The sequence below is a fragment of the Ananas comosus genome, linkage group 21 (assembly GCF_001540865.1).
Source record: "Ananas comosus cultivar F153 linkage group 21, ASM154086v1, whole genome shotgun sequence".
NCBI classification, from domain to species: domain Eukaryota; kingdom Viridiplantae; phylum Streptophyta; class Magnoliopsida; order Poales; family Bromeliaceae; genus Ananas; species Ananas comosus.
In genome coordinates this window covers 7,141,966-7,154,377 of record NC_033641.1, presented here as the reverse complement: position 1 = coordinate 7,154,377, position 12,412 = coordinate 7,141,966, and the positions used below count along the sequence as shown (strand labels likewise).

At 31.2% G+C, this 12,412-nt stretch overlaps 1 protein-coding gene across 3 annotated transcripts; it reads left to right on the top strand.

Moving 5' to 3' along the window:
- On the top strand, positions 229 to 11,610 carry LOC109726232 (WAS/WASL-interacting protein family member 3-like). Of its 3 annotated transcripts, none has more exons than XM_020255727.1 (4): positions 229 to 440; positions 4,371 to 5,047; positions 5,400 to 5,478; positions 11,379 to 11,610. In XM_020255727.1, exons 2-3 carry the CDS (start codon positions 4,409 to 4,411, stop codon positions 5,472 to 5,474), a joined length of 714 nt encoding a protein of 237 aa, XP_020111316.1. In that variant the 5' UTR covers positions 229 to 440; positions 4,371 to 4,408; the 3' UTR covers positions 5,475 to 5,478; positions 11,379 to 11,610. The 3 variants fall into 3 exon arrangements, with proteins under 3 accessions (XP_020111316.1, XP_020111315.1, XP_020111317.1); XM_020255726.1 differs by having other exon boundaries at positions 4,360 to 5,047; XM_020255728.1 differs by having other exon boundaries at positions 4,352 to 5,047.

The following is a 12,412-nucleotide window of genomic DNA, read 5'->3' as shown; positions in this document are numbered from 1 at the left end:
TAGAGGACTAAACTTATTTTTAGGGGAAGACGGTGTAAGTGACAGTAACACCCTATTATTTTAATTTTGTTTTGTTTTAATTTTATTTATTTATTTATTTATTTATTTTTGATACAGAGGGACTATTTTGCATAACGTAAAATGTTTAGGGGTCAAAGTAAAATTGAGCAACCCTAATTAATTAAAAGCGTCCAAATCTCCTTTTTCTTTGTTGTACGACATCTCAAATCGGCGGCTCCTCTCTTTCTCGACCGTACGCCCACATCACGGTCGGCATCTCCGTCATGCGCGTGATCTCTCCCGTTCTCGCACGCGCGCACTAAAAGGCTTTGGCTTCTCATTCTTTGACAACGACATCGCAACTCCGTCTCTCGTTCATCGTTGGCGTTGCTTCGTTCGTCCAAAGCATCTCGTCCGTCATCGTTTTCATCATTAAAAAGGTTTTTATTTGTTCTCTTTATCTTGTTCTTTCCCTCTTTTTGAAGGAATTCCTTTTTTGATAGATTTTTCAATTTAAAAAGTACTTTTTTAGAATTTTGAAATTTATATGGTAGAATTTCGAGATCTGTTTGAATCTCTGTGCTTCTATTAGATACCAATTTATAGATTTCTTATATTCTGTATGTTCTTTGGAATGCCTACTAAGTGTTCAACCTAATGCCTAAAAACATAGAGATATAGATTTTGCTTTTGAATTTAGCCTATTTAGATTACAATTAGCAAATATATGTATTCCTATTTTAAAAGTTTAACCCTATTCATGTTGCACAATTTTTTTCCTTTTAATTGATAGTTGTTATTTTCTCAACTTATTATGGTCGAAATCTTTTTCGTACATGCTTTTGTGGCCTCTTAAAAGTTAGTCAAAGAAAAGAGAAAGAGAGACAGATGAAACAAAGCGAATAAAAAATTCTATACGAAGCTCCTCTTTAGAATTTGCATAAAGAGAAGTTAAATGCGCTTTACTCCAATTTACTTTTAAGTCGACAATCTAATTAATTTCTTAAAATATAATTATTATTATTTAAATTAGGAAAGATAGAACTCGTTGGATGTGGGGTTAAAATGGTTCGGATATTTCTAATCCAATCCGAATACAAATTCGATAATAGTCAAAATCTCAAAATCAGCTAATTCCATCGAGCTCAGATTCGAATTCGGTAACAATGATAATTTTTTAAATTCGATTTTTCTTCAAATACAGATTTTCTAGTTTGAATATTTATACTTAAATTTATTTTCAACACAAGCAGGAATAATCAATATAGAGAAATGGTTGTTCAAACCTTATTTACGAGTCTTTAAAATTTTTTAAAAAAATCTTGTAAATCTGATTTTTGGATTCGAATTTAAATCTGGACATCCTTCAAATACAGATTCTCTAATTAGATGTTTATAGAAATTTATGTTCAACATGATGTGACTGAGCACTCAAAGCAGGAATAATCAATATAGAGAAACGATGGTTTAAACCTTATTTTCAGGTCTTTAAAATGAGAAAAATCTGAAAAATCAAGAAAGCTATTTATGTGTAGAGTTTGTTGTTGTAAATCCATGAATATTTTCAATTAGTAACTTTGCGTGAGGAGAGAGGTGTATCAAATTATTTAATAAAATTTAGAAGGCATAGTTAATTAGAGTTGAGCTCTTGTGCTTTTCAAAACACAGGAGCTAACTTTTAAGCTGTCGAATCATCTCAAAATCCATACAGGATGAGTAAAAGTGAAATTAATAGGATACATCGATAAAAGTGATGTATAAATCTTGAGGCGGTCCAACGACTAAAGAGTCACGAGCACAAATACTCCTGTACTTTTAAGCTCAACTCTAATTAATTATTCAAATTAAAAATTCAGACATTATTTTGTAAAAGTGCTATGTTCAAATCCATGTTTGGTTTAATTAAACCGAATATACGAGCCGATCAAATTATTTCAGTTTGGTTCGATTTAGTTTGTGTTCTAATTTGCTTTAATTCGGTTTTAGAAGTGAAAAGAAAAGAAAAGAAAAGAAAAAGCTCAACAAGGTTCACCTCCTAACGGTGAGCGAATGGTTTTATTTGAAAATATTCATTCTCACACGAGTTCCGACTCCGATTCAGGTCAAATAGTAAATATCATATATCTTTAGGGCTTAGATTGTGCTTAACTTGTATCCATATCAATATTTTTATATCAGATTCGCATACAGATTTAGATGTTGATTGGATATTAAAATTTAAATATATATTCAATAAGATTGAATATTAAATAAATAGGGCTGCGAATAAAATATTTGAGTAATATATAGTACTAAAAGCAAAATATATACAACATATATGTACGCTTCTTAATTTTATAGAAAAAGTTAGAAAAATATTAAAAAAAAACCTTACGAATTCTAAAAATATATATAATATTAAAAATAGATTCAAAGAGGATGTAGCACGCTGAAAATATATCAAAACAAGTTTCGAATTCAATAATCCAAATCGGAAGAATTATAGTGAGCCCAAAACCGAATCCGAATCCAAAAATATTTTAGTTCGAGATCTGGTTCTGAATTTGAATATGAGTCGGATCTAGTAAAATTCTAACTCATATTTGAAAAATTTCAGATTCAGATTTGGGTTGGGTTGGGTTGGGTTGAATATTATCTCAATATATAATCAATTCCTGTAAGAGTTATATGTTTTTAAAATTTGCATCGTTAATTCAGACCAATTGATCATTAGTACCAAAGTTTCTGTCGAATTTCACTTTCGTCCTTGAACTTTTAATTTTAATATTAGTAGTCCTTTAATCCTCAAACGCCTAAGTTTTATTTTAGGCGAGAATAATCTAATTATTGCCTGTAATGCATCTCTGCATTTCTGTATCACGGATTTATTTTTATATTTTAATTCTATTGTCCATTAAATTATGAAAATTTTTATATAAGATTTTGATCTCTAAATTAAAAGTATAACACATATGAAGAAACAATAAACTTAATAAGCTACATTTGGTTCGGATATAAGTAAGAATTGCTTATTCTAGAGATGGGTACAAGTTCAGGTATAAATAGGTATTAGACCAAATTTGTGTTTGGATGAAAATTGGCTTATTCATGGGAATAAGATAAATAGTGTTTGAATGGTTAGATTGGAAGGGTTATAATTTTAAATTAAAAATATTTTATTTAATTAATTAACATCAAAATATTAATTAAAAATAATTTAATAAATTAATAAATTTATTAGCTATGAATATTGTATAAGATAATAAAAATATATTCATTCATTAATTAAATATTAAGTATAATTTAATTTTTTAATTAGTTAGTAAATTATTTTAGTTAGATAACTAGTAAAAAATTAATAAAATTAATAAAAATATTAATGATTGATCAATATAAATATTAGTTTATGAATAAATATATTAAATTATTAATAATTAACCAGCTAATTAATTATAAATAATAAGTTAATTAATTATTTTATTATTTAAGTAATGGATAATGATTTAAACATATTAATTAGATTAATTAATAATTTAATATTATAATTAAAATTAAATTTAGACTTTAATTAATTTTATTTTCACTTGGGAACAAACTTTTCTAACAGTTCCAACCTTATATCAAATTATAGCAATTTATTCCAAAAATTCGTATAAAAACAGAACAAGAGCTTATTTCCCCTTACTCCCGAACCAAATGGAGGCATAATGTATCGAGAAGATGCAAGAAACTATTTTTAATCGAATATAACGATGAAAATTTAGCACTGTTAGAAGTTCAAAAATTACGAAATTTAAAGTTTGAGAATCAACCAAATTGAATTTGACTCAAAGTTGAGGGACTAATAATGCAATTTAACCGATTGTACTTGGCGCAAGTGGCAGTAAAGGGTTTGGTGGTCGGTACTCGAGGTCCAAAGTTTGAATATTAACTTATTCATATTTCTAGCTAAGTTTATTTTTTAAAAAAATTTAAACAAAGCGGGTAGCATGCTATCTTTCTCTAGAAAAAAGGATAAACTTCAGATACCACCCTTGTGGTTTCGCACTTTCTCAGTTTATTTTTATCTTTTCGTCAGTTTTTTCGTTAATATTTTATTAAATTATATACAAAAAAAACTTCACATACTCTATCTAGATTTATCAAATATTCACTTTAATATTCTTTAGTTTTAACGTTATCACCGTTTAACGAAAAAAATTAGTGAAATCGATAATAAAAAGATAAAAATGAAACGACATGGTACTAAATTGATAGACTTTAAACAACAGGATACTAAAGTGAGAAAATATGAAACCACATGGTGGTATTTGAAGTTTTTCCGAAATAATAATAATAATAATAATAATGCAATTTGCTTGCTAATATATAGAAAAATAGTTGAATTAAAGGTGGAAAACACAAGGGAGAGATCGATCGACTTGCACTCATGGAGGGCTCTACGCCGTCGACGCTCCCGCCTCCGACGCATCAGAAAAGATCCGGCGACAGCCCCGAAACACCGACACGGCAGCCCGCGTTCCGGCCGGATGCCGTCCGAGGCCGAGAGGAAGATCCACCGGCGGAAGACGGCATTGGTCCGCCTCGGCTGCGGCCCTCTCGGCCGCACCTCCCGAACCCCCGATTCCCGTCTTTAAACAATACGTCCTACCACCGCAATGCTCTAAAGACCCGGACTCGTTGCAACCCGCCGATTACGAATGCGTTGCCTCCGCGGCAGCAGCGGCGGAAGAAGAAGAAGATGCAAGCAGAAGAGGGGGAGGAAAAGGAAAAGGAAAAGGAAAATGAGGAACCGCTGCCGCCGCTGCCGCCACCGCCGCCGCCTTCGTTGCCGATGTGGAATCTGAGGAGCAGAAGAAGGGCGGCCTCCGGTGACCAGAAGACCGGCTTACCGTTCCGGCCGCTGCCGGATCGCGACAATCCTCTGCCCATAAGGCAAAAGAGTCCGACGTTCTCCTTCGCGCTCTCCAAGGCGGAAATCAAGAACGACTTCATGCACATCACCGGAAAAAGGCCAGGCTGGCGACCCAAGAAGAGGTGGCCGAGATCCATACAGCAACAGCTCGGCGTACGTATTAACTTAACTTAACTTTGTTCCCCTTTGTGTGCAAACTATTCTTATTATTTTTTTACAGTAATTAACCCACTATCTTTCTATTTCATAAAAATTCAAATAATTTTTAGTAAAAATAAAAAAAAAAAATTAATGTGACAAAGTAAAAATTCAAATAATTTTTAATAAAAATAAAAAAAATTAATGCGACGAAGTCAAAAGATTACTGATCTTGAATGGTGTAACATGCGCACCCCACTTTAACATATATTAGTATAGCAAACTTTGAAGGATAGAAAGTATATTAAGTCTTTTTCTTTTCTTTTTTTTTATTTGGATGATCTGATGGGCTTAATTTTTGTTACAGCCGCTCTTTCCTGGTGAATTTTTATCGAACATACGAAGGCATTCGTGGTGGGATTCATGGGACGATATTTTTTGACAAGGTAAGAATTAATTCTAAACGCACGAGTAAAAATCTATACGAAAATAGTTCAATATTATCATTTAGATTACTTCTAGAATATTCTACTCGTCAAAAAGATTAATTAATCTTTTTATATGATTTGGATTCTGTAGGAGCAATAAGTTTCTTTTTAGGGTTAATTTCTTTCTCATTCATGTACTTTTAATTTCTGCATTATTTTTATAATGTGCTTCAGCGAACATCTTTATATGGCGTAACAAAAAAAGGAAGGAGCTTTTTAATTTTTGCAATTTTTTTTTTTTTTTGGGTTTTTGTATCCATTAATAATTCGACAAAAAAACTCAACCTCAGGGTGTCATCGTCACAAATTTGTTGAATTGTTACCTTTCTGTTGAACAATGCCATATCTATAATTATTTTTTAGTTATAATATTATTAATCTAAATTTTCATACTATTTTTTTCCTCTATTTTTTTAAGTAAATACCAAATATAAATTTAAACCCTAGAAAAAATATTTCAATCCTTGGATAAGAGTTGCAACCGCAACAATTCTTTTTGGGTTATCGACTTAGCATGAGATGCCATTAGGCATTAGGCAAAATAAAGTTGCATGAAAAGTTTCAATGCTTACAAAAAAATATATTGTAACTAACTTATTGGATAATTTATTGGATATGTGTAACGTGAAATTACGTACATATAAAACTAAATATCTCATAGAATGTAACGCAATCAGATACATAATATACGAATCGTCTAACCTAATTATATATTTATTTATAGGCTCAACTTCACGTTTAGTCGACAGACTATGAATAGTGTGACATTTTGGTCCTAAAATTTTAATTTATTATAATTTTTTTCTCGGACTATATAAAACAATGCAATCAAGTAATACAACCTAAGTTAGTTAACTAAATATTAATATAACACTTATATGAAAGTGATGCGATATTTTAATTATTATCATATCATCAAAAGTATGGACTAGAAATAGGATAGGAATTGGGTCTGGGCCTAAACAAGGCCCGGTCTAATGGGCTATATATGGGTCGGACTTTGGGTTTCGAAATTATAACTCTAGATTTGGGCTGAGTAAATTAAAAATTTTAATAAATTATAGCAAAAATATCCTCCACCATATAGACTACATATATATATAAGAGTCTTGGACTAATTTGCTCCTATATAGTTATACCTAATTATAAATAATTGTATGATATAATGTGGGGCTAATAAATATATTTTTCATCCAAGAATGACCTGATTTTTGTTTATGATTTAGTTGATGAACGCTTTGATTCATCTACTTTAGTTATTTTTTAATTAAATATCCTATAGGCCTCATTGTTGATCTTAATTAATAATTCGTTAAACTAAAAATTATAATGTACATTTTTGTAAATCGGTTTTCTACATTATGTAAATTAGAATGATTTTTTCTATATAAAACTGTTGGAAGAAGTCTAAAATATATAAAATAATTTAAATTTAAGTTTAAATTTGAACTTAAATTAAAAATTAAAATTCAATCAAGCTTTTTGAATCTAACTTATAAATTTGAATTTAAATTTAAATTTAATTTAAAATCTAAAGTTTTATTCAAATTTTATTTAAAATTTAAATTAAATTTATGGATTCAAATTTAAATTTAAATTATACTTTTTAAGTTTTAATTTGAATAAATCGAAATCTAGTTTTATATTTTAATTATCTATTCAATTTCAAATTTTAATTTTTTAAAAAATATATTTAAAATTTTGACATTATTTTAAAATTTTGATGTAAATATTTAATATTTCATTTTTAGTTTGAATTTAGACTGATATATTATAAAGATAAAATTGGCATATTAATTTGATTACGTTTCTGATATCGATCTGAACTAAATATCAACGATGGAAATTGTTTATTCCGATTCCAATTCAAGTGGCGAACCAAACAGAATGAGGTAATGAATCATTCCGATTCTGTTTCCAGCTTATTCTCATTTCAATTCTGATATCAATTCCGACTTCGAACCAAACACACCCTAAAGGTAGCCACTAGATTGATTCACAACGATCTAGCAACTCCATGATGCCCCTGTCGCGGTTCTACTCCTCAGAGGCGATAGTAAGATTTGAAAAGGGGTAGACAAACAACTGGGTAAGAATTTAAGTTTCTATTAGGTGCAACTGCCGAAAGTGGCACTCTATACTCATTCGATCAAAAGGAGACATTAGTAGACAATAATAATAACAAAACATCTACTTCTACAATACAAATGTAAGAAATCAATTGCTACTACAATGCCTCGATATATACACAATATGCCCTAACAATTTATTATGTCATCTGCCTAAATTATTATCATAATTTATTTCCTAACTTTAACTAATTTATTAGTTTGGTTACTTTCTTATTAAACACCTTATAGAGAGTCGAGAGAGATTAGACTTCTCTTAAATCGATAAGCACTTCGGGTCGAGAGCTGTCGGACTTCCCAAAGTGCGGCATTAGGAACTGAGAGGATTGGACTTCTCCTGTATAACACTTCCGGAAGGTCGCAACATAATTCATCTTTCACCCGAAGTTAATGACTTCTGGGGTAATCCATAAGGTTCCTTTCCCTGTTCTCATGTTCTCTAGTTGAAAATTTTCCTAGAGCTCATGTGCCACTACATTCAACTACATTCACACCTTAGGTTTCAACTTAGATTAAATGCCACACTTGTTTCTAGGGGTGGAAACGAGCCGAGCTCGAGCGAGCTTATGTCAGCTCAAATTCGGCTTGAAATTAATTTCGAGCCTAAATCTAGGCTCAAGCTCGGCTTGAAATTAATTCGAGCCGAGCTCGAGCGAGCCTAATTTCGAGTCGAGCCGAGCTCGAGCTCTAAACGAGCTGATTGAAATTCTCGACATTATATAATCAAAAGTTTAATTTTTATAGAACATTACCTACAATTTGATGCAACATGTCTAATAGTTCAAAATACAAAATAATTGCAAGAAATGTGAGCTAGGGTGACTGCCTGATGGGGTGAGGGTCTGAGCCTAGTTAGTAATTCGCGAATTATTCGCGAATTATTGAAAATCCGAATTAAACGGTCCGTTTACGAATTTTTTCGAAAGAGAGAGAATTATTCGCCAATTTTTGGGCCATTCGCGAATTATTCGCGAATAATTCGCGAATTATTGCCGAATCATTGAAAATATGAATAAAAAACTTATAATTTTATTTTTAAATATAAATTATTTTATATTTTATATCTTATATTTTATATTTTATACCGAATTCGTTTTTTAAGCCGAATTTTTCAACGAATTTAAAAATTAGAAAACGAATTTTATACGTATTATATTCATATCGAATTATTGCCAAATCCGAATTAATTAACTATGGGTATGAGGGAGAACGAGAGAGAGAGAGAGAGAAAGAGAGAGAGGGGGAAAAAATTAAGGATTTGAAAATTTGAATGTTATTATGTTTTAGGTTATGTGCAACAGTAAAAGTCTGAAAGAGAGAGTGTGTAATGTAAATTTAGAGTTGAGCTCAATTGCACGGTTGTACTTGTTTAGTTTATTTTATGGGCCAAGCTAAATTAAATTAAAGCCTATATATAATTAAAATACATTTTATATATATATATATATATATATATATATATATTCGAGCACGAGCCGGCTCGCTCGTTTGCCAGCCCTACTTGTTTCTAATGTTCAGACTTTACATAATACTTACATGCATTTGTCAAGTACTTTCTTGTAACATAATAAAGGGCTAAATTCTATTTTCATAAGTCAAATGCCCACTTACTATTTTGACCAATTAGATCCTTTAGCATGCAACTAAAGTTACATTTTAGATTACATATTACTCACAATACATGCATGCAACCAAAGAAACTTTAAAGAAAGAAAATATCAAATCCATTTCGATGATATTCTCCACTTTGGCTCTAATTCCCTCTTTTAGAGATGACCCTTAATCTCCAAAGAGCTCTAAGAAAAAAATTCTTTATTTGAAAAAAGCTCCAAAATGAACCCTAAAATTTTCAACTCATAACAAGAAAAACGTGGGTGAAATGGTTGCTTCCCTCCTCCTAGAAGCTCCTCTTGAGGCCCTCGATCTTCTCCAAGCCTCCAACTAAGTGGATCTCCTATAACACCCTATACATTTGTATTTTTTATTTTGACCCCTATTTTTTTAAAATTTAGGCCTTTTCGTAAATATTAAAAATTGGGGGCTTGGTGGTATATTGTGTAATTAAATCCCTAATTTTATCTTCTATTTCAATTCATATCAGCAACCCACCTCCCATTATCTCTCTTTTCCTTGTACCCATACAACCCCTCCCATCTCCCGTAGGCGCGTACAATGCCGTTCGATCACCATCGTCGTCGCCATCATCCGTGGCCGCTGCCGCAGTTGTGTTCCTTGACCTCTATCGGCATTTTTAGCTTGTCGCCGATGACATCTCGTCGTCATCGTTTTTGTCTTTGAAGATGTTCTTTTCCTCTTACCTCTTTTGTCTCTTTTACCAAATCTTGACAATATCAAAACTCCTTATCTATGGTTATGTGATTATTTTTGAATACTTATTTCTTGGTGATTGAAATTTAAAACCATTAAGATATGTTTTCTATTGATGTAAATTAATATTGATTGTACCGTAATTTTTTATCTTGTATTCTCCATGTGATTTAGTGATGTAAATTCTGTACATTCTACATACTTTTGGAATGCTCTTTACATATTTGACAAAATGCCAAAGAGAAGGCATATGTCGTTTTGTTTCTAGTTTCGATCCTATCTGATTGTAAATTTTAAAACTATATTTAACATTTGAAAACCCTCTTTTCGAACATTAGAATCTTTGTTTATTATTGAGAGATAGGTAGTATGCTACCCGCTTCGTTTATTTCATTTAGAAATAAACTTAGCTAGCTCTTCATCTTCTTGATGGATAGTTAAGTTTCATTGGGCTTATTATTCTAAACCTCCTTCGTGCTCCGTCTCAACTTAAATTGCATGTATTTGAAACCAATCTTGTTAATCTATGTGAGCTTATCCAAATTTAAATTTTTGTATAAGTTTATCTTTCTGAATGCTTATATTCTCTTTGTAATTTTATTTTTAGTAGCTTATAGAGAATCGTAATTCTTAATTTAGGTTTCGGTGATTGATTCCCTTCGGATTTTTGATTGGATAGCTTTAGCTTAGAAGCTACATTTGAGATAAGCGATTGGACACCCGTTAATTTTTCATAAAATAATTTAGAAAAATATTCTGATTGGGCAAAAATCTTTATTTTATAGATTATAAAATTAAGGGTTGAGCGTACTATTAAATATTTTTGTAAACTGAGTTTCAACTGTGATTGAAAAGTTCTTTTAGCAAAAGATTTTGAAATTTGATAATCTGTTCTATAAATTAGGGACTAGATAAGTGTTTTAAATTATAATGTCTTTTGATATTCTGCTATACTAATGTTGGCAATGTCGGTATATATTCTGTTATAGAAGTTAGTTTCGTCTCTGTATTTCACCTTTGGGTGTCACGCCTATCCATATCTCTATTCTGTATTTGTGCTTTCGAGTGCCTTTATTCTATATATATGTACCTTTGTGTGCCTCTATTTTGTTTTGCGCCTACGGATGCCTCTCGATCTCTCCAACGGATCACACAATATACTTAGTTATCAAGAACTTAATTTTTATTTCATTTATTTGATGAAAGAGAAAATACTTTGTAAATTTGTAGTCCATATTTGATCTGAATTTTAAATTCTGATCATTTCTAATTTTAAAAATTTTGCAAATTAAAGACCAGTCACTTAAATTAATTTTTGTATAAAAATTTACTTCAGAGCATTTATTATATATTTATTTGTATGCTTAATCAGACTAATATGGCGTATGATTGTTTACCCAGGTACCGAGACTGATTTGCCGGGCGGGAGTGGGACCTAGTGAACGTTAGATGTAGTACTGTCTGGATTTAATTTCTTTTGCTTTTATAACTGGCTACTAGATGTGAATAAATGAAGTTCGTAAAACTATTATCTGGATTTATTTTGCTTTTGTTTTGATATTGTGGTATTATTGGATAGAATTTCATTTGTGTTTCGTAATAAACTCTGGTTTTAATAAACTTTAGTTCTATATATATATATGTGAGAATTCATTTAATTCTAGTTGAAATTCAATTGTTAACCTCAACATTTGATTCTTGGATTTAGTGAAAAATTTTGTAATCATTATTTTGCCTGTTTTCTCTTTGATTCTCTAGCCTTATATATTTGCTAATTTAGCAGATATACAAGCGTCTGTTATGTTTCGGGTTGGAATATGACATCTCTAAATTAGGGAACCATTCGTTTTAGAAAGAGAAGAGGAAGAGAGAGAGAGAGAGAGAGAGAGATGGGAAGAGATTGGGGTTTTGGCTATGAAATGGGCATTTATCGAAATGTTGCAATAGCACATAAATCTCTAACATTTTTTATTTATTGCACATAAACCTCTAATATTTTTTATTTATTTATAAAGAAATAACCTACTGTCTTTGTACTAGGTTTTAGGCGCCCGATTGAACTTTTGGGCGCCTTTCATTTAATTGTACCTGATTGGTGATCCAGACGCCCACTAGTCCATGCAAAATACAAAATACATTTTGAGTGTCCCAGCGTAATCCAGAGTTTATTGTGCCACACGATAGTTCTCTCAGGTTGAGGGTTCAAAAGATGGTCCGGATGTTCTCAAGTAGTGTCTAAAACATTCCGAACGCCCGAAAGTGGCCCTTCTCTCCAACCTCATTCTCTAAAATGGGCGTTCCATTCTGCATGCTCGAATTCCCGTTTCAAGCATCTAATAAAAAAATTTGGAACTCACACTTTACCTCTTTTCGAAATTCCATTTCAATTCGATCCACACTCGCCTCAACTTAATCATGTCTACCTGACTTATTTC